This window comes from Falco biarmicus, chromosome 4 (genome assembly GCF_023638135.1).
Source record: "Falco biarmicus isolate bFalBia1 chromosome 4, bFalBia1.pri, whole genome shotgun sequence".
Lineage (NCBI taxonomy): Eukaryota > Metazoa > Chordata > Aves > Falconiformes > Falconidae > Falco > Falco biarmicus.
The window spans coordinates 104,746,575-104,769,910 of NC_079291.1; the positions used below are offsets into that span (position 1 = coordinate 104,746,575).

General features: G+C 36.7%; 1 protein-coding gene across 2 annotated transcripts in view; it reads left to right on the top strand.

Annotated features, from left to right (window-relative positions):
* The window catches only part of DCP1A (decapping mRNA 1A), a 37,734-nt gene extending 14,398 nt beyond the window's left edge, over window positions 1-23,336 (top strand). Inside the window, exons 5-10 of one of the 2 annotated variants that reach the window (XM_056336247.1) lie at window positions 4,018-4,156; window positions 8,375-8,494; window positions 12,525-13,289; window positions 15,753-15,818; window positions 17,449-17,626; window positions 19,217-23,336. In XM_056336247.1, coding sequence (XP_056192222.1) covers window positions 4,018-4,156; window positions 8,375-8,494; window positions 12,525-13,289; window positions 15,753-15,818; window positions 17,449-17,626; window positions 19,217-19,248 — 1,300 coding nt within the window. In that variant the 3' untranslated portion in view covers window positions 19,249-23,336. Of the gene's footprint in view, window positions 1-4,017; window positions 4,157-8,374; window positions 8,495-12,524; window positions 13,290-15,752; window positions 15,819-17,448; window positions 17,668-19,216 lie in introns of both variants that reach the window. The other variant, XM_056336246.1, reaches the window with a different exon arrangement.

Below are 23,336 nucleotides of genomic sequence, written 5' to 3' on the forward strand. Positions count from 1 at the left end.
ATTACAGATTATTTTGGAAGGCCAGAAAGCTGAAATGTATTTTTTAAATGTTGGATTTTATTTTATGGTGGGTGTTAGAATGACTGTGGTTTTAAAATACCTTTGAAATTAGAGTTAATGCATCAAGCAGACTTTGGGAAACATATATTGAGCTTTAGAGAAATCAAATGTGTAAATAAAAAGATTTATTCATTGGATATTGGTAGAATAAAGACTTAAATTTTGCTGAGCTGGCTAGGACTTCATTATGATTTTTAGTCTTTGCTACTGTTAACTTGGTCAAAAAAAGGTATAAGTGATCTTTGCTAGCCTCAGTGCTACTAGTAATAAGTCTTCTGTTATCTGAGCGCTTCTTTTCATAAGGTCTTTCTTCATTATTAGATTATGGAATGTCAGAATGCTTATAGTCCTTTTTTTCCCTTGAGATTGTGTATTGTGTTGGGGGTACGAAAGGTATTGGCAGAAGCCATTTCTATACTTATGAAAGTATTTAGTGTAAGTGTATTTACTTGTTTTTGTTGAAAAAGCACTGTAGAATGAAATCACACTAAATTTGGTACCACATGTCTTATAGCTTCTGAGCATCTAAATATTTGTATTAGGAAAAATGAAATGAAGGCATTCTAGTTGCACATTACTGTAGGATGGAAAAGCTGCACTTCCAAGGCTATTGTTAAAAACTTGATGAGAAGCGGATTGCCACTGTCTTGCTGACATCTGTTTCCACAAACATCAAGTTTTTTCTCCTCCAAAATGGGTAGAAGGCAGTCAGAAGAAAAGTAAAAATGCTGATACTTCTGTGCTTCTCTATATGGAGGCTGAAACTGCAGGAGTTATTTCATCCTGGGTGAAAGATGTATTTAAGAAAGTAAAAATGCACTATAATTAAAAAACATAAAATAAAATTGAATATTGGAGAAGGAAAGCTGCATTTCAGCACATGGCAGCAGGCAGGCTCCATCAGGCTTAGTTCAGTATATTTGGAAATAAATATTTAATTTTGTTCCGTAGGTTCTTGTCTTGGGTGGAAATTGGGCTTTGCACCCTCTTGTTTAGGTGGGTTCTTTTACCACTGATAGGAAAGGGTACGGACTTTATAGTACCTCAGAGCTTCAGAAACATTACCATAAAAGGTTTCAAGGAGATTTGCATTCTCTTTCCTGCTGGTTGACTTGACCTTATTGTGCCAGACTGAGTTAACAGGATTGCAGGCCATCCATTTATATTTTGGTGGCTTATCTTGCAAAAGAAAAGTAAATTAGTGTTTGTAGGCTTCGTAATCACAGATTTCACTTCTTATATTCTCTTTCTCTGTGTCTCCCCCACCCCACCCCCACTTTTGTGAGGCTGTGCCAGGTATATTTTCACGATGTTATAACTGCAGATATTCTTAAACTGTCACAGCAGCTACTGTGTCCCTAAAGGAATGTGTGCATCTTCTACTATCTGATATAATGGAAGGAAACAGCAGGCCTTGCTTAAAAAAGATTTAATCCTGGATTGCATACAGAGCATGCTCAGTGTACAGATTTGCCATAGTTGACTCTTTTCCCCAGCAAAGCTATTTGATTTACAGAACTCTTTTCTTTTTCTTTTCTTTTCTTTTCTTTTTTTTTAATATATGTATTAGGTTTTTCTGAAACTAAAAAATGTTGTGGGAGTCATCAGACTCCTGACTTTAGAAGGAATGAATTTGGGTCAAGCCAAGATGGTTGTTTATGAGGGATGAGCTTTCTAGTAGGATAGAAAATGGGGTTTTTCAAATCTTTGTGAAACTATTGCATTCTGACATGTAAATTTGTATGGGGTTTTTAGTTTTAGGTTAGTCTTTAAACTTGTTTTTACCCTGTTTCAACAGTCAGACCCAAACTGACTGCTGAGATACAGGCAACAGAGGTGGGAGAGTATCTCAGATAGTTTTGGGGGTATATTGGTAACACCATCTGAATGTAACCTGCATGAGACAGGGGATGGAGGAAGAGCTGTTAAACATCTACATGAGAAGATGATTTATTATTCTTGGGGAAAAAAAAAAAGTAAACTTTAAAAAGGTAACAAACACTTCATAATGGACAACAGGAAAATATCACAAAATGTTTTTCAGAAATCTTTGCGAAACATATCTGTGAGATGGATGTACTCCTTGAAGATACTTTGCTATGACACCAGTTAGGACTGCTTAATGGGAAGATGTTTTATTGAAACCTTCTGGACCAGTTAGCTAAGAGCAGGAGGAATGTCTCAAGACTGAAACCTTTGCTTCACCTATCACGCAGCTCAGGCGTGACTTCAGCTGTCCAGAGTTTTCCTTTTATCTGAAGTATTTCTTTTTTTTCTGATATGATTATGCTAACACTTAAAATCTCAGCAAAGTGTTCTGGTTCTTTTACCTTGCCCTTTCTCATCCCTAGTTTTGGAGTTGAGTTTAGACAGGTCCTAAGTCAGGACTGTATGACCGCGTGGGGTGCTAGAACAAAATGTTCTTTCAGGGTGTCACCATAGAAACGTTGGTACGGTATTGAGCTGCTTCATCCAAAGGAGCACACGCTGCAGTTCTTGGAAATTGTCACACTGTAGATTGGCCTACCTATTCCAAATTATGTTCGCAGGTGAATGCTTCCTTACAGACAAAGTTGTACTAATAATGAGAAGCTGGCTTAATAAGCAGCTTGTATGATTAAAAATATTCAAAGTAATTCTGAAAGCAACATTGAATTTTTAAAAGCCAAATCTAACCTTTATTCAAATGAATGCAGCTAAACTCTAGCGAAGTAAAGAGCCTTGGTTGCTAGAAAACTGGGAAGAAAATTCCAAGAGTTGAACTACTTTTCTCCTCAGAAAAGGCAACATAGAGGTGCATATAAATACAGTCTATAAAATCCAGTTTGTCCTGAATCCAAACTGACCTAAAAAAACTGGAGGCTGGAATGATTGACATGTCCTGTGATTGTTGTGATGGCACCTCTTGGCTCCCCCACCAGCCATCAGTACCACAGCATGAGAGTTCTCAAGTGAAGTGCTAGCTCCAGAGCTCTGCTCTGTTTACAGTGCTTGTTTTTTCTTAACATATTTGATTAATGCAGGCTTAAAAAAGAAAGGATTACAGGCTGGTGTGTGTTTATTTCAAGAGGATAAGCTTTAGCGCATTGCACAGCCATGTATATCTTGTGAACTGTGTATGGATTAGGAGTAGAAGTATATGCTGCCTTTACTTTCATTAATGAAACGGACCAGGTACACATCATCTTCTTGCAGTCTTTTAAATGGAAGGTTTTTTATACTTGAGGTAGGCAGGGGTGGAGTAGAACTGGTGAATGAACCATAGGCACCAAAGACCAGAGGAAAAGACGTGTTGTAGACCTGCAGGTAACTGGAATGACTACAGGGCAGCTAGAGAAGGAAATGGTTTGCTGTTCTTTCCAGAGCCTTAAGTGGAGGAGTAAGGGGTAACTTGCTCTAAGCCTCCTTGTAGACTGACTCCAGAAACATCTGGTGTGAGCCAGCTCTCTTCTTTCATACTGGTTTCGTTTTCTTAGATAATGGTAGGCCTCATCCTAAGTTATAACTGGTTTTAATTGATTTTGTTGAATAACATGGCTTGATTTGGCTAAATATGAAAAAAATGCAAGTTAGGAAATAAAGAGTAAATAACATTTTCCTCAATCTATGGTATAATACATGTGCTCTTTGTATATCGTATGCTTGGATGTCCATGTATTTTATTGTAAAAATGTCTAAAAATGACAGGTTTACAGAAGTAGTGTTTACTGTAGGCAAACTTTGTGAGAGACAGACCAGTGCTGTCTGGGTTGGAGAGAAGTCGTACAGACCATTTGACAATTTGACTTGTGTAAACCTTGTGGCAAATGAAAATTTGTGTAACTTTGGTCAACTATGTGTGAGGGTTTTATTCAGGCAGAACAAAACATGTTAATATGCTGGGAGTACATTTTTCCTTACTGTTTTTTGCAAGATGTTAACTCTAGATAAAATCCTGTTTCTCCATTGCTGTTACAGAGTGGTAGAACAAGAAGCTCAGAGATCACAGCATGTTTCCCAGGACAGAAAAAGTCCCAGCAGAACCAATGGCTGCAATGAAAACAGGCCCATTGACATCTTGGAAATGCTTAGTAAAGCCAAGGATGAATATGAACGAGTAAGGAAATAATTTTTTTTCCCCCCTTTTCTTTTTTCCTAACCTTATGAATAAATAAACCAACTACTTCTGTTTCTGAATAAGTGGCTTAGAATATCATATAGAGTCCACTGAAATAGCATGCCCTGTTATTTCTGAGAGAAAGATGATAGAGAATAATTCTTACACACTGAATCATCCTGTGCAATATATTCTAACTCAAGATTGTGAAGTAGTGCACCTAATCCATCATTTAATGGGCCTGTATGTTCTTATGTTTGAATTGCTACCTTCTGGGGGGTGGGAAATACAGCTTTAGAAACAGATACCTGGAAATGCAGACACAGCAAAATATTTTCCTAAAACAGCTGCATGGGCTGCTTTATCTCAGTATTCACCTACTGTCTTGCTTTGTGAGATCACTCCCAAAGGAAATGCAAACAAATAGGTATATATTTAACACTGTAGAAGAGCTTACTACTAAACATGGCTGGTTTTGTGATTCTGAAGTTCCTGTATTGTAAATATTCCTTATAGTGGCTGACATTTTGGCTTTTCAGTTTTTTCCTGTGTACTGAAAGTCAGTGGAGGAGATTTGCCATAATCAAGAACATTCACTGAGCTGTGCACTAAATAATTGAATAATATAACAGAAGCCCAGAAACTTTGAACTACCCTGTGTCTATGATCCAAGCACAGATGTACAATGACTTGGAGAGAAGGGGTAATGTGGGGAAAATGCTTCTTGTTTTAAAACAGTGTGAGGTCTGCGTGTTGCATGAATTCATAAGTTTTATTTCTGTGATTAATACTTCAGTGGACAACTTTTTGCGTACTTTTTTGTTAGTTTTCATCTTTACGAAAGCCTGTCTGGAGAGTATTTTTAACACATTAGCTGTTTTGTTTAAAGTACAGGCATTCTCTGCCGTTGTTTCAGTAGCCTTGTTTTCAGGCTGATGTCTTGTTCTCTCCTTCAAATACACTCACTAGACTTGGGAACAGTCTCTGATTTCAGGCAAGATAGATTGAATACTGATCATGTGATCCAATTTGGAACGTAGCTTGATAGAGACCCATTTTACAGTGATTTTTCCTGCTGTGAGAAAACTTTGTCTCTGGGAATAGCAAATAAGTTGTACACAGCAGCATCTGTTTCTTCTTAAGTCTCAGAAGGCATCTTGTGATATTAGAGATTTAGTCATTCAGTACAATTGTCGACTATGAAGCATATTTTTAATAGCTGTAGACTAACCATAACAATACTGTTCCCCTATCTTTCTGTTCCCCAGTTTACTACTATGGTCCTGTCTACTGTTTGTCTATCATTTCAATAAATTGATTTCAGAAGGATGAGTCTGGTATCTTTTGCCAGTGCTAAATTCGCAGGTTTACATAATGGAGAGCATTAGTTTTTCTAGGAAAGTTACTTTACATAGTCCTGAGGACCAAATTCATACTCGCAGGACAAATATGTGAGAGATCCAAAAAAAGAACGCACCTCTCACCAAGTATAGTAATACAGGGATGTGCAATAGTAATGTGTGAGTATAACATTGCAGAGATGGGGTCTGTTTTTTGTGGCTGTGGGAGAAGAGTTAGCACATTAATACAGTGCTTAATTCCTTCCAGAAGTTGCCTATGTAGCAGGGTTCCTTTGAGTACTTGCAATTTGAGTCTTTGTAGGATTCTAGATTGTTACAGTGCAGTGTGGGACAAGGAGAAAAGCATGAACATGTGGATTAAACCTTGTAAGAGCCAGCTGAATTTGTCACTTTCCGACGTAGATCGAGGGCAGGTGAATGTGACAAACAATACAATATATTTGACCCAGGCTAGAAACTAGTTTCTGAAAATCAGTAATTTGTTTTTTCAATGCTTTAAATCCGGAGATAAATTGCTTCAGATTCTCTGAGTGTTGTTTGGGGAGGTGTCTTTTGTATGAAGGCCAGCATTGTGGAAGTAGCTGCTTTTGTGAGACCACAGAAGGAAGCATCAAAACCTGAACGCCTGAATGACTCATCTTTCAATATTGTATCATTTAAGATGGATTTGAGGGAACGGAAGGGGTTTTTCTGGAAAAAAAAAAAAAATCCAAAAGGCACACCACAAGAACTCACTGTTTTGGTTGTGCCCTCTTAGGGTGCAATCAAGACTTTCTCCCTCTTTGACCTTGCAGTATTAGATAATATACCTTTCCAACAGATGGCTCTTAAAAATTACTTGGAATATTCAAGCTTCTCTCCTGATTTTCAGATGTTTTTTGTGTGAAAGTACTGAAAAGCTTTTGGTAGAAACAAAGTTCCTGAGCATCATGGATGAAGTTCTGCAGACAAGTGCAAAAGTGGTAAACAGGCAATGGTATGCAGATTTTGTGGTGGCCAGTTGACATCAGTGGTGCCTGTAAACACATTAGGGAAATATGCAGAGCATGGGCTACAGCAGAGCTACTATGGCATTGAGGTTTTTCTGCCTTGATCTTGATTTGTTGGTGGCGTGTGTGTGTTTCTTGATGCTTTTAGAATGCTAGTGAAACTAGAATAATTACTTAATGTCCTCTGTGTATGTGAACCGTAAACTGAAGCTGTTCAACATAGTCCCATAGGGTACTATGATTGTAGTGCTGTAGAATTTGCCAGATAAACAGAGTTGAGCAATGTTGGTCACGTTTCAAGCAAACTTTTTTGGAGAATGTTCTGATGACTCCCCTCAACTCTAGCAACAAACCTCTGGCGTGCTAACTTTGGAACTCCTTGTAGCCAAGGTGTGTCAATGTTAACATAATTAGGTAACCAGCTTGTTTTGAAGGTGGTTTCTTGAGAGACCTTTCCTGTCTTAATTTTTTTTTAATTATTTTATGGCACTTGGTAATTACACATGACTTTGTATTTAGGAGCAGAAAGTACTTATCTGCCTGGTACATTCCAGATGGATCATACAGTAATCCTTGTGTGCAGCCCACATGAGATTGGCAGAGTGTCAGCATGAGAAGGGGGCAGAGAGAGTGAAAAAGAGATTTATGAAGGTCTGAGTGATTTAATCTAGGATTCCAAATCAGCTTAATCCTTCAAGTACTCACTACATCAAGTCCATATGTGAAAATGAATGAATTCTGAGATTATTTTTTTTTTAATGAACGGATGTTTTTTATAGTGTGGTGTTTTGTGTGTGTTTCAGTATGAGCAGGGAAACATACTGCACCTCATCCTCTAGTGAAAAGAAAACTACGCTTTGTCTGATTTTGTAACCACAAGGCATTCAGCATTTCAAGCACAGTTTTGACCTTCAAGTTAGTGGCTAAAAGTCAGAAAGATGGGAGAAGTTGCTTCTCGCCTCTGTCCCTAAATCACAATATATAATCTTGATTTTGCATTTATTACGTTCAATTAGAAATTGAAAACAAAAGAATAATAAAGCTCAGATTTCTTTTTATCTTGCTGCTAAAATGTTTAACCCCTATTTTGCTGCTGTGGGTAAGTGACCAGAGCAATCATCACGTGTTGTGCTAATGTTCAGCTGTATCATAAGCATAAGGTGTAGTTTACCTTTTGAAAGCTAGACTGTTCTACAGTTTGGGGTTTTTTACTGGTGTTTTAAACTGTAATACAAGTTCTATATTCGTTTATGTATGTATTTGTTAAAGGTGTAAGTCAACTCTGTGTAAACTACTGTTGTAATTCTCTTGTCTGTTTTTGCCTTGTTCACAGAAGATCAAATTAACACCTTCTGAAAAATATATGTACATGGTTAATTAGATCTGGTGGAAGTAAATCAGTGACAAGTTCTCTTTCCAGCCACTTACAAATGATTTCTGACAGGATTTTTTTTCTAAGCTGTTTCTAGTTTGGGTTCTTGATTTAGTGAAGTATAGCAAACTTACTTGCTAGCAGCTAATGCAGATAAAGGATGTGAAAAGCCTGGGTTTTGGGTTTTTTTTAATAATTTTCTTTCTTGGTGAAAAAAGTATGAAGCCAGTTGTCTCTTTTTTTTTTTTTTTTTTTTTTTTTCCCCTCCAATACAAAGAGTAAAAGCTTTATAACTGTATACCAGATGGTGGATGTCATGGTGTGATTTTTATTTCCTAAAATTTGTGAATTCCACAGTGTCTTAAAAAAATCAGTACTCTGTACATTGTATTTCTGTCAAAGTGCCATATAAACAGGATTGTAGGAGTGTGTAAATGTAGACTTACACTCACGTATTTGTGTTAATTTTTTTTTTCTTTTTCACTCTCCACTCCAGAGTCAGATCAGTGACTTAAGTATTATATCAAGTTCTGGAATGCAACAAAATGCAAATCCTCCAAAGCCAGAGAGCACAGAGCCTTCAGAACAAAAAACTTCATTACAATTGCAAGAGCAGGTATGTTTCATCCAACCCTAAATAAGGTGCGGGGTTTTTTTTCATTTACTTTTTCATTTGTTTTGATACGAAAATTTTCCTTTTATTTTTTTTTTTACAATGCCTGCAGTGTTGTCTGAATGTATTACTGCTTTAAATAAAATAATGAGTTTAAAGACTTTTAGAGTCCTAAATTCTGTCTTTTGACTTATTTAAAATATGAGGCTTTGTCCACACTACTGTGAAAATCCAGATATGTTTATATGGGCTAACTTGGATTCTGGAAGAAGCGAGTCTATGACAATGTGCAGGGTGGCTTGCAGAGCCAAGAAGCAAAAAGATACCTCTGCCACATTGGACTGAGTGTGGCCTCAGTTAGCTCTACACATTGTTGCAGTCTTTCAGCTGTGAACTCAAGCCCAGTTTTCTCATTTCCAAGACATTTACTTAAGGTTTGTCTGTGCTGCCTTCAAAGCTACAGCCACAGTCCTGCTAACTTAGGTCAACAGTGCATTGCCAGCCAAGAAAAAGAAAGTGCTTCAGTCATGGCAGTATAGAATTCTCTGTAACATAATTGAAGGTGTGTTTACCTATCTTCTTCCACACTTCTATAGCTTGCATTGAACCTCTGCTTGTTTGACTGGTAATAATATCAGTCTGCTTGGCCAATCCCTTTATACTTAGACTGTGGAAAAACTGTGTGGTTTTGTTTTGGTTTGCATTGAGGCTTTTTGTTTAGTTGGGAGCAGAAGAGTAGCGCTGTTTGGGGCTTTTTTTCCTAAGTTAAGCACTTTTTGACAGTATATTCCTTCCTCTGCAGGAAGGGACATACTGAAAAAAAAAATCAATAAAAATTTAGTGTTGTTGGGGAGGGATGTTGCTCGAATTGTAGTAATACCAGTGTTCAGACCTGTTTCAGGTATTAGATGCAACATGTTGAATCAGCATGTACCCAGAAACCTAAAAATTCTAAAGCTTGGTGTTACTACTGAATTAAGGTGCAAACCACAGTAAAAATTCTAGTGAAAATAACCTCTGTTTCATGTAAATGTTGTCTTTAAACCACAGGAAACTTAAGTCAAAATGCTTAGTATCGTCACTGCAGTGGCTGGAATAGGTAGCAATAGCTCAATATTTGACTCCATTTTCTAGTAAGCATTTCTGCACAAGGAAGCTGTAGCCTTGTGCAAGACTTTTCAGAAATAAATTTAGAAAAAAAAAAAAATTCTGCAATAACTAAATTCCCTGTAACACCCAAGGTATTACCTTGGTAATACCACTGCTTACAGTGCCACCCGGTGGAAACAGAAGGGTCAGCAGTGGTTCTCGCAAAATATCCGCTGAGGTAAGCCACAAGGCCTGCCTCCCGTCCTTGCCATAGGTTATTGTTGCGTTTCTGATACAATAAACCACAGTGTCTGAAAAATGAAATGCTCTATGAAGATGTTTGCAACCTTGCACTTAGTACTTGTAAACAAAGTACTTTGTAGTAATATTACTATAGTACTTAGGGCTAGGGTATGGGCAGCAGGAATCTTTTAGGGGATGGTGTAGTAACAGTTCATGAACTAAAATGAGGAGTGGGGAGTTCACTGGGATTATTTGCTATTTTAGCCCCCTCTATCCCCTCAGCAGCACCTCTGCTTTTGGGTCAGCTAAGTGTTAGACTGACCCCTGGCAGCCAGCTCTGCCAGACTGAGACCTGGCAGCAGGGTTGCCTGAGGCTTTGTTTTAAAAGAAGATACTTTCTTTTGGGTCACTCCAGGTAGACTGTACACAATCAGCTGAAGTACCCCACCTGACAGCACATGGAATTGTAGAACAGAAAGCCAGTAACGAGTAAAGGAAAAATTGGAAAGATGAGATTCTAACAAGTTGCTTTGAAGTAATTGAAGGGAAACAGTTGATTTATAGAACGGGTGAAATGGCATATTTTTAATTCTGTTGAGCCATTTAAAATAATAGCTGCAGAGATACTGGAAAAAATTAATAGGGTAACATGAGTTATAATTCTGTAAAGCTAGTTAACTGGGTTCAAATATATCACAAATGTGTGTTAATCACATTTTTAATAATGTGGACAGCTGGAAGACTACTGGAAGAGCATTCCATTTCAATTGTAAAAATGTATTTTTTTAATCTAAATAAAACAAGTGACCAGTGAAATTAAAAAACAGTGTACATATGGTAAGTAGGGTAAGATTCCTGAATCCTCTCCGAAATGTCACACTTGTATGTTGATTGACTAACTTAATTTCATGCTAAAGATATCGCAGATGTGGGAATAAAAATATATCTTCTGTGAAATTCTGAAGTTCAAATTTTTTATCTTGGCAGTTCAAAGTGAAGTTCAGTTGTATCATTAAATACTTTTGTGCCAGTGATCAGCAAAACTGAACCAGAACACTGAAATTAAACTTTATAGTGCCAGCTCTGACTGCAAATTCATGTTTCAAAGTAATCTGAAAAGATTTCTGGAGAAACCCATTGAGCAGCACTCTGTTCCTGTGAAGCAAAGTGATCACATTGCCTTTTTGCAGCCCCTGCTGATAAGGGTCTTCATAACATACTGAGTTGATGATACACTCAAAATATACCTCAGCCAGAGATGGGACAGTCAAAAGATGTGTTTCATACTTCGGGCTGGAAATTAACTTCATATTTGAGACTGTGTACATGTAAGGGGCTAGTCTGGCTTGGATCAGAGCATGGTAGAGATTTCTGTTTATTACTTGAATATTGTAATATGCCAATAAAGGAAAGAGAGGTGATTTATTATACTAAGTGAAAAGCTGCGTTTGAAATGAGATGGAATAGTGATTTTTCTCTTAATGGAATCTTTACAGTTGAGGGGCAGGTCTCTGGAACAGTAAGATCAGTGGAGAAAAGTAAGAACAACTTTCTTGGAAGAATTCCTAACATAATTTGCAAGATTTATAAACTATAGAATGTCTCGGCTGCAAAAAAAGTGTGCCTGACTTTAAACTACGTAAAAATGAGTAACGTCAATGGCAGTAGATATTAGTAACCCAGGCAGAAGTCAATATGATTTCAAGCTCAAGGGGGTTTTGTTAGGCTATTTGCATGCTACTTGTACTGCTGTACCTTCACTATTGTTTTTTGTGCTGGTAAAATTACATCTAGCCTAGCAATGTCATGGTACGGTAGTTGTCATTGTAAAATAGCATCTTTGTTTAGACATACCATCAGAATATACTGGAATTGTGCTGCAGGCCATTCAGTCTTCTGAACAGAATGTTGTATTTTAGTCCAGCTGTTTTACATAACTTCTGGTCCTGTACAACCTTTGGGGGGGGGGGGGGGGGGAAGGGAAAATTGTGAGATTAAGGGTATTAATAGCTGGGGTTTTTCTCTCATGAAACACATTTTTAAATATTTTCAGCAAAATATTAAGAAGGTGAAACATCTGATTTTAAGGATATTTAGTAATGTCAGTGGCAGTGGTGTAGGCTAGATGTGTATTTTTGGGAGAGGCTAAAGGGCTGGTAGATGTAACTGTGTGTGTGTATATGTACACGCTTTTCAAGGAGATGTACGTACATATGTTTAGGTTTATTCAGATTCTTTCATCTATTGCAACATCTGTTGCATTGTTAATGAAAAAGGGCAAGAACTTTTGGCTATTTAATTATTTGCAACTCTAAATTCTGTGTGGATTTTGCTCAACATGGAAACATGGATGTTATGCACTCCCCCCCCCCAGCCCCCGAAGTCTTTTGTGTAGTCATTGTGATCAATGATGGCAGGTGCCATCTCAATGACAGAATCCATAGCCTTGCCCCTCCTGTACTACTAGTGCACAGTCTGTCTGTCAAAGGCTGTAGAGAAAAAGCTTAGATAGGATGTTGCTTGTAAATGAAATTGACTTCACAATTCCTGTAAATAGAGCATGCTTGATATCCAAACTGTATTTTAGGTACATTTGACCTAGTTGTCTTTCATCGTTTCATTGAAATTATAATAGGCTATGTGAGGTACACAGTGGTGTGTATATTTCTAAACTGAAAATTTCCTTTTCCCTTCTTTTTAGCCATTTCAGTCAAGACAGAAGCATCTGACTTTGGAGGAACTGTTTGGAACCTCTGTACCAAAGGAACAGCCCACAGCTCCGTATCCCAATCCAGAGGGCACGGAGAAGTTGCAGACTGACACCTCTGCCAGAGAGCAGCACAGTGTGCTCTTGCCTTTTTCCTTTGACCAGTCAACAGTAATGCAACAATCTCTAGGGAAATCTGAAAGTCCAAGCATTAAAAGCAGTGCCAATCCTTTCAATCAGCAAGAATGTTCAACACCTATGCTAATACCTCCAGCTTCAGTTTCCCAGCCTGATATAAAAAATGTTTCAAGCTATTCAGTTTGTTTAAGCCCTATTCTTAATTCAGCCTCAACAATGGAAGCTGCCCCTGCTCAGATGCTTCCTGGCCTAAAACAAAACAACAGTATAATGCAAGTTATGCAGCAAGCTGCCAAGCAGATATCCCCACTAGTGAATCAACTGCCATCTGAAGTGAACCACGCTCCACAAAATCTAATGGCTGGCCAAAGCCAGCTTATAGCACCCTTGACATCAACAAATACAGGAACTGTCTCAAATACATCCCATACAAGTGTTGATCTTCTCCAGAAACTCAGGTTGACCCCACAGCATGACCAAATGCAACAGCAGTCTCTCACTAAGACTTCCTTAACACCAAACATCTCTGCCTCGGTTGGCCAACTTGCAACACCAGAAAGCTTCAAAGAATCTCACAGTAAGCCATCAGCCTTGAACAGCAAGATAATCTCTCCCCTTCAGGTATTCTATGGGTTTTTATATCCATGAAGCTTTAGACTGTGTTTAGGCTACATGTATTTTTCTCTTGGAAAATCTGCTATTATATATGAGCCTTTTAAAAATAATTAGGGACTTCAACTGTGTGATATTAATTTAATTGCTGACTTAAAAATCCAATTCCATTAGTTTTATATCATTAGCATCTGCTATCAGTGACAGACCTGTTTGTAGAGGAGGAGGGTTTTTTAAGCTGGTGCTGTTAGGGGATGAGGACATCCTGAAGAATTCATTGGTACTTGTCAGAAAATTACTGAGAACTGATGATCTGAAAGGGGGCAGAAGGTTACAGTGTTACAAGAGTTAATACTGTGGAAGTCTTAACCTGCACCTTCTCTGAAGGTACAAAATTAAGAGTTTCCTGCTTCTAGTTACTTTGTTTTGGATGTTTTATACTCCTTCAATTTTGACCCCCTTCTGCTGGGGATACCTGTGGGCTGCATTGAGGTACTGTTAGTTATTTAGTAAAATGGATGGTAAACTGGTTTATTTTGTGTAATTGACCACCTTGGTTTATTTTATCCTAGTACTGCTTATAAATGACCTCTTAAAGTTTTTATTTCTTGGAGAAGAATCTATTGACTATGTCTTAACATAAGCCAAAGTAGTAAAATTGCTTTGAGAGACCAGGTGAAAATGTCACTCATAGTCTGTAAGATTAATGCATGTGGCTTTATGTTATAAATTATTTTTTATCAGTTATTATTGCTCTGTTGTATAATTGGCTACCTCAGTTTTAAAGACATTATTGGATTTCTGTTTTTCTTCAAAGTTCCTGTAGTGCCCATCTCTGAAGTTATCCAATGACTTATTTATGTTCATGCAAACTAAGCCAGTGTTTGATTATGTCTTCTTGCATCTTGAGTGCAACCATAATGCAAGAATGAAAAACACCAAAGCTACTTACAGCTCCATCTGCATGAATTTCCTAATGTTTATTAATATCCAGTGCTTGCCACTGGGTTTTAACAAGTTCTTTGGTAGCCCTGTCTGGGTCAGTTACTGCTCTCCGTTCTGGATATGGTGATGACTTACTCATAACAGTGATCTAATCAAAAGCTCAACTATTCAGCCTAAGTATTATGTTAGAATTTCACGTATTTTTCAAGTGTTGCTTTTCTGTCCTCAGAATAATTATCCCTGCCTTAATGTTTAAGAAATGGGTGTGTTTTCATTGTGCTGTCTAATTAGATTGTTTCTAATCTGCTGCTGTTGAAAATTTTCAAGGCGGCTGTGACTACTACATGCTAGGATTATTTTACTAGCCAGCGCCTTTTTGAGATGTTTGGACTGATTTGTTTTGCAGAAGGAGGAGGAGGTCCAAGTACAGCATTGAGCAGCTATCTTGATACAGTATTGAAGAACTGTACATTTTGAGCAGTATTTTCCTTTCATGTACTAATTAACCTTGGTACAGATTTGACTGAAGATTGTGACATCTTTGAGCATTTAGAAAAAGCTGGCTTTATCCATAACTGCCCTTGTCTGCTTGATAGCCTGGGAATTAGCTCTTCATATGCCAGTCATACCCTTTTTTCCTTCTATGTCCACTGAGTGTACATATTTTCATGAGACAAAATTTTCCATGGCCCACATATACTCTCAAAGTAGCAAAAGACTTCTTAACTCTTGTATAATTAGACTTTAAGAATATGATGTTGTACTTGTTACCACTTCATAAAGCTAATCTTATTTTTTTGTTAAGGACTATCAATTCCCTGAGTGTTTTTCATGGCAATTCAAGTAAGCCAAGTACTGTCTGTTGCAAGCAGCGTTTTCCTGTTCTGTGCTGCCAAGAGGTATTCCAAATGGCTATAACAAGCCTTTCAAAGAATGCCACAGGAATTTAGTAAAGTACCTTATCTATATGCCTCTTTTTTTCTAATATTTTCTAATATTTGAATTTTATTATATTATGCTCTTGAAATCTGACTAAAGAAATAGCTGGATGCAGTTTGTAAAGGTATAAAATACTTCTGAAATCCTAGGAGAAAACAGCATTTAATTTTTCTGAAGCTGATTTAAATAAAACTCCTAGAAAAGAAATACTGAATTAGCCTTCCTGGCAACTTACCAGACTGATTACAAAATACTGAACTGTTCACTTGGTAGCATTTGTTTTGATGCCAGTTTCAGTGTGTTGAGGTGGTGTTTGGATTTTTTTTTTTTAACAGTAGTTGTCTGTCTTCAGAAGTGTTTTGTTATGGTTAAAAGGTTTACTGTAATATTGAAAGCACAAAACATACATTCAATTCTTTACTCTTTTTTTCAGCTTCCCATTGATTATATCAGTTTTACAAAATTGATTGAATTACATCCAAAATCTGTTGAAATTTGCATTTTTGTGCTTTCATAAAAACAGAGAACCACCACTGGAAATTGAGCTGTAGATGTTAACTTACGAATCATGCTTTCTTTTTAACTTAGACTGTACAACAAAACAAGGAATCAGAAGTATTTCCACAGCCAAAGACTTTGTGTAAAGCAAGTCAAGTAAGTGAATAAGTATCTCTGCTAATTGTTTATTGGTTTTCTTAAATTAAGAAAAAAGGTATTTGTTACTTCAGAACTTTCTAAGAGGAAGTTTTAATGATCTAAACACAGATCTAACATTATTAGAACTGCCTTTGAATAACAGTTCAAAATAAAGATGATACGAATTTTCAAGTTCAGTTAAAATAACTGGTAATAGTCAAGTCTTCAAGAGTTGTTTTTAATTACCTTTTGTCATGTGCTCTTTTCAGGAGACCATCTGTAATTCTTGTTTCCTTTTACCCATCCCCTCTTTTTTCAAATCTGTTAAATTGCCTCATTCTTGCCCAACTTGCACTATGTAAAAGATGGTTTAGTAGCATACCCAGATCTGATTGTGAAGGCAGTAGAAATGGTCCTACTTTAAGTAAAATGCTGTTTTAGCTATTGGCCTGCTATAAGATAAGCTGTACAGTCTGTTCATGATGGCTAGTAAATAATTGCCTAAATAAAAGCATTTTACATGGATTTTGGAATTTTAGGAAACATGTATGAAACCGCATTTGTTGGTTTAAACATGTTTTCAGCTGAAGTACCACACTGTTAAGTCTTCACAGTTTTGACTAAACCAAAATCAATTTGCTGGTTCTGCCATTATTGTTGTTGCACATGCTTTAAGTTTAGATGGGTTTGCAGGTTGTTTTTTTTTCTTCTGGATTTTTGATTATCCATGGGGAACTCTTTCTGCTGATACATCAAACATATTTATATATCACATTTAGTCTTGCTTTCTTTTGAGTGAGACGGGCATGTTTGTTTTCTCCCCCTCCCATGTTGGCCATTCTGGAAGCCTGAGCAAGATGCATTTATCATACTGAATAATAATTACAGTTATCAGGAGATGCCAGATTTGCTCAAAGCTGATGCTTATTCATGTGCACTTTATGCAAATGTAGTATTTCTATACATTTGCAATTTATGTCTGAAAGTAGTAGTAAAAGCAGTGGGTGGGTTTCTGTAATGAAATAGACACAGACCTGTGGAAGAATGAGGTGGGAAGATAGTCCTCAAAATATTCCTGTCCTACTCTCCTCAAGGGAAAATCTACTTATAATGAGAGTATTTCAGTGTACTCCGATGCTTTAATTATAGTTCATCAGTAATTTTAAATACTTTTGAGATACTTCAAATTACAAGTGTACTTGTTGGAGACCAATGAGGCAGGGGGGCGGAAAGCAGGACTAGCCTTTCTGTCAACTCCTAAGGAAAATAATAATTTGCAAAACAACTACAGGCTCCTTTGACCTAGGTGAAAAGCTCATCTTTTATTCTATGTGTTATGTTTCAAAAATTCTGGAAGGTAGCAACCACATGAGGAGGAAGGAGCCTGCATACAAGAATACTGACGACTGTTAACTTTCTTCAGCTTTTAAAATGAGAATTACTGCTGATACTAATCTTCATAGGTAGCTATTTCTTCATTAAGGGCAGCTATTCTGTAATATCAGACTGAATAATAGTGGCTACAATTCTTTTTTCTTTTTTCTTCTTTTTTCTTTTTTTTTTTTTTTTTGTGCTTGTCTCTCCAGCCTCTATAACAGCATTCATTCTTACTGGACACAGTGCTTATTAACTTTCTATTCTTTTACAGGTTGCACCTCCGCAGTTTGTTACAGCCACAACCACAGTTACGCCTTCAATCCTCTTGTCTCCTAGTGTTTTTCAGCAATCAGCTGCAAAAGCTACTGAAGTGGAGAATAAAGCCAGTTCTTCTTCACCTTTAACACTTGGAACAACAGAAATTCAGACTATACCTCCTACTGTTCTCAGTAGGTCTCAGCTTCAAGAAGCACTGATACATCTAATAAAGGTCCTGTCTTTACAGAGCTCGATTCCTGAGGGATGGGGTTCCAAGTGTGGTAGCCAGTACTGAGAAATTCTGTACCCGCATGACTCTTTTTGCCCTGAAACGCTACAAAAGTTGCTCCTTTCTATTGGAAAGGGTAGATTATTCCACACTGTACACGTAGTATGGCACAGCTTGTGCCTTTTGGCTGTGGGATGGAGGACTTGGAAGGTTAGAGCTGTACATAAGATGTGTCCTTTCACATCCGTATGAATTTGTGGATCAGTGAGGAAAAAGTTGCACTAGTAGAAGCCTTGGTATGGGGAGGGGCTGGTTGGTTTTGTTGTCTTTGTCAATGTTCCTGCTTTTCCAAGGAAAGCTTTCCTGTTCCCTAGAACTGTTCTTGATCTTTACCTGTCTTTAAAATGAAAAATGCATAATTCTAGTTCTACTATCTCTAGGGACTAAAAGGTTCAGTTGAATAACATCTGTGATGTTGGGAGAAGCCATGCATTAAGGTCATTTTGACTTCTAATGTCATGAAGTTGCCATGAATGACAAACCGTTCTTTGTTAACTCAGGATTCTCTTGCCCCCGCCATGCTGACATTAGATGCAAGTCTAAAAATAACAAGATTTCCTCGTGATAAAGTTGTTAGGACCAAAAAGGGCCATTACCAGATCCCACCATTAGCTAGGTTGCCTGGTTTATCTATGTTGTTCCTTTTTGCATAACCTTTTTATGTATGGGTGTGTACGTACTTTTTTCCCTTTAAAGACTTAAACTAGCTTACTTCTAAGTCTTGCAACTGAGCTCAACTGCCAGAAGTTTTATTCTCATTAGAGACACAGCACACGGATTCTCACCCAGTAGTCCGAAGAGCATAATTGTGGTGTCTTTAGAGCTAATTGGAATACTTGTCTCCAGTCTTCTTTTTTCTATAGAAAGCTGAATTAAGACCAAAACAGGCATACCCTGCAGCATGGGAGTACTTGCACAGTACTCCAAGCAGGATACCAAATTTTCCGTGCAGATATTGTAAAAAGAATATTACATCTTCAAGCTGGCTGATTAGGTACCAGTTTTGTAAACTTGTTACATGAAGGAAATGGACTCAAGAAATATCTCTAATTCACTTCTCACACATGAGAATTCTTGTATTAACACACTGCAGTCCCTTTCAGGTTGGTCTAACAGAAGTAACATTACTTCTGACACTTTGCAGGCTTTGTTTAGGAGCCTGTAGGCAGGATGGAATCTTTGTGTCCAAGGCTAAGGTTTGGAAGCTGGAGAGAAGTGAAATTATGTGGCCAAGGCTGACCTAGTGACCCCTGGTTGGTTTGTTTGAGCATCCAGTGTGCTTAGTGATCTCTTTAGCTGTCTTACCAGCTTCATGGGTCAAAGGCTGTATGTTGTCCAAAAAGCATGGCCTTTGGTACAAGTATACAGCTAGTTCTCTTAACTCTGACAGCTAAGACTATAAGGAGTCCTCATGCACAACTTAAATGGCATTAATTTAAACTTTTTTTTTCATTTTTTACTAATGATTCTAATGTGTGTTTTTTTCCTGCAGAACGATTCCCGTTTTCTCAGCACTATTCATGAAGTCTACTTGCAAGTCCTAACCAAGAACACAGACAACATTAAGCTATAATTGGAGCTTAATCTACTTAAAATATAACCATTTTAGAAACAATTATGCCTCGTCTATAAAACTAATATTTTTGTAAAAGAATATTTAGTTTTCAGTGTCTTGAATTTGAACCTGTTAGGAAAGACTATTCCTTAAATACTTAGGAAAGTTGTGTTCTCAGAAGTGATCTAAGTTTTCACTGTGATCATCACCAGCAAACTTTTTTTTTTTTTTTTTTAATTGGGGAGGGGACTTAAGTTGCATTTGAGCTCTCATTAGCATTAAGAGAATGTGCAGATGTTTGCTCTGACTTTCTTTGCTCTGGCTTTCATTCCTAACTGTGTTCACTGTTCAAGGATTACAGATGCAATACTAAGTAAACCAGCAAATACATATTACAGTATGCTACACCACACCAGAACAAAATTCACTTGTGGGAACCTAATTCCAGTTTGAAGGACTGAGGAAAAGTAAAGCAAAATGCCATGTGATTAAGCTGGCAGGTGTGGGGAAGGAACAGATCTGGAACCCAGGCCTTTGGAGCTAAATCTTTAACAAAAGGTTTAAAAATGTGATTTGCTCAATACATTGACAGTCTCTAGCTAATGCACATAAATTCATCTTTTAAATATTCCATTAATCTTACTTGCTTCTGTGTTGCTGACATTAAACAGGTATCCAAGTGAGTAAGGCCATTTTCTCTAAAAAGGCAAAATCTGAAATATGCAAAATCCTCTGTGATTGTATCTTTTTTAAAAAAAAAAAAAAAAAAAAGCAACAGAATAGTTCTGTTGCATGTTGAAGCTCTCTCGTTTTAAATTTATAGTTAGGAGACCACTACTGGAAAACCTTTCTGTTCAGCAGTGTTTGGTATAATTTAAATGCTTAGTTTCCCTTTTAGCTTCAGGATGGACCATGTCATAGGTGGCTTTCATTCCTCAGTTGTGTTGGAACTGCAGTGTTGAAAACTATGCAGATGGGGAGCAAATGCATGCTTTTCTTCTGTTGCCCTCTCCCCAGATTGTTAGTGCACAATTCATAGTCAGAAGTTTATCTAATTAAGATGTTATCACTTCTTATGTGATCTAGTAATTAAGTAATGTAAGAATTTAACTGGATACTTTCCCATTTGAAATCAGAAAATTTCCAGTTATAGTTTCTTATGCTGCTGTGTTGGTTTACCCATGGCTTGTATTTATTTCTTAAAAGCATGCAAAGGTAATTAATAAGACTTCAGGTCTGAACTTTCTCCAGCAATAGAAGTTTTAAAGGATGATTTTCCAGTAGAAAAGTTTTGGTTTATTGAGTAAAAGATAATCTGTAGTGAGTTATGATGCACTGCTTCTTTCTTTTCCCTCAATCACTATTGAAATATGAAGAAAAAAATTGTTTGGCTCCTTACAACATATGTGTGTGTATATATATCCTAAGGATTAGTTAATGTTGACATAGTCAAGGTGCATGGTCATTTCATTGGAAACTAGTAATTGAGCTTTAATTGTGACACGTTCACAAATCAGTATGGTTTAGATACATAAAAATGTAAATATCTGTTGTATTGGATCTATTTTAGTTTTTTTCATAGCTTTTTAGTGGAAAATATATTTTGTTTAGTACTACCTGCCTTCTGAAAAGGTCTTCTCAGCCTTTGAGTTCAGTGATTCCAGTTAAAATATATAGTATTTTGTTAGAAAAATGTGCAAGATTCAGGGAAAGATGCTAATGTCATGCACATTCATCAAGAAATATATTGGCTTTAATGGTAGCTTTTGAATTTAGCTTTTGAATTCAGCAATATAATCTCAGCCTTGTTAAGGAAGATGGGCACTTCCTACTTAGATTCTGGAGTTAGAATACTGTGTATGCACATTAAACAATGATACTCAAATTGGATCTAAGGTCTAAACTAATTTGTTTTGTTGTATTTTTAAGGAAAAGTTTCACTAGAAGAGACAAACCGATGAGCAATTCCTCTGAATGAAAATGGATAGCCTAAACCAAATAGAGAGTTGCTTTTTATCTGGATTTAGCAAAGGTGAAGTCCATAACTTCTCATTCTTAAGGACAGCTTCTGGTTTCTTTGAAGGAAGATTTGCTAAAAGTTAGTAAAAACAGAAATACTGGAAGCTGATAGTGCATGTCTGTACTGTTTACTAAATACAGTCATATCCAAAGATCTATAGAAATTATAGGAAGGAGTTGTATTTTGAGTTCTTCAGTCATACACAGTTGACAGAAGTGATGTTATTTAGAGTAGCAGTGCTGTTATGAGAGTTTGACTCTCCTTTGGATATCCTTAACTTGTTTCCAGCTGTCCAAGAACCCCCACAAGCAGCTGGCAGATCCTTATTTAGTAGCAATACGTTATTTACTCCCCACCCCATCCCCAACTTTCAGAATTAATTGGAAGGGAAACGGAGTTGAAATCATAGTTATTAGGCAGGCATTTTTACAACAAGCAAACCTGTTCATCTTGAATGCCTGCACATGTTTGTTCTAACCTCTCTACGTGTAGCCAACAGACACTGGAACCAGCCTAGGTGTCATCCAGTACACTGCAGAGATTTAAGGCAAGTGCCAGGGTAGCGGATTTAACAGGTAGACCTCTTTAATGAAAAGTTGCATTGTAAAACACCAAGTTCAACGACAGTTGAAACTTTTAAAAAATGTGGACTGTGTTATTTAAGAACTTTTTTCCTGGTTATTTTAACTTTTTTATATAAATCTAAAATTGCTACCTTGTTGAAGTGCTTGATTCATATTATCCACATGTAGGGATGACTAGTGTGTAGCAAATTACCATGGGTCATCACAGGAAATTATTGTGACTATTTTCAAGTGCTGGGTTTTGGTGGGTTTTTGGTTTTTTTTTAACTACTGGCTTAATGGGATTTTACCTATTAGTTCTGAGAATTAAAATTTGATTAGTTTAGACTATACTCCCCAAACAAATTGTACTATCTAAGGATGCATATTGTGGCTAGCATTAAGTCACTTAAAAAAAAAACCCAACCAAACCAACAACAACAAACACAACCAAACAAAAACAAAAAAACCCAAACCCTCAAACCTAATCAAAAACAGTTTTAAAACCTACAGCTGCTGAATTATTCAGGAAAATCAAAATTGTTCAGTTTTGTAGTTAGACTTTTTCTGCTGTTATTTAATAATGCAGAGTTTATATGAAAGGTGCCTAACAGCTACTAACTTAGAAGCAGTATATCTTTCCAAATTAAACAAGATTTGCAGAATGACTGAATGAAGTTTAAAAAAAAATTAAGTGATTTATCTTGATTTCATATGAAATGTTTAATTCCATGTATAAATACTCAATATAATATTTAACTTGCTACTGGAGATATCTCATTTTTGCTTGCATTTCTAATTGCTTCATTTTGGTATATTTGTGAAACCCATTATGCCATATGTAGTCACTGATATAATTTCTGAAATATTTTTGAAAACAAACTTTAATTTGAGACTTCTTGTTTTTAAAAGTATTCTAAACAAATCAGCCTTTTTGTCAGGTATTTGGGTTGCTTTGTACAGCATATCTTAACAGGAGGAATGTGTGCAATATATTACCACCTCAGTTTTGTCTGGCAACTTTTTGAAAATGTTAAGATGCAATATCTTCCTTTCACTTCAAGTTAGAAAAATTGCAGTATCTCTGATTTGGTGGTGTATTTATTTTTATCTGTTCAGTGTATGGGCATATGGTTATTTAGGGCTTTTTATGTACATTATGTGCTTTTAGTAATTTCTGAGTTTCATTACTTTTGTGGATGCATCAGTTGTACCCATTTGCATGTTCTTCAATATGAAAGCTTTGGGGAAGGGGAGCTTCAGGAAAGACTTCTGGAAACCGGAATGAGAATAATTGTAAGTCAATAAATGTAGATACTGCATCATTAACGTTTTTGGTATGGTATGGATTTTATAGTACCTATGTATGTTTGCAGTTATTAAGTTATTGCATAAATGTTTAAGAATGAGCATTTTTTCATCCAAAATTTTGTATGTTTGCAAATATATTTTTGTAATAAAACTTCAAAACAAA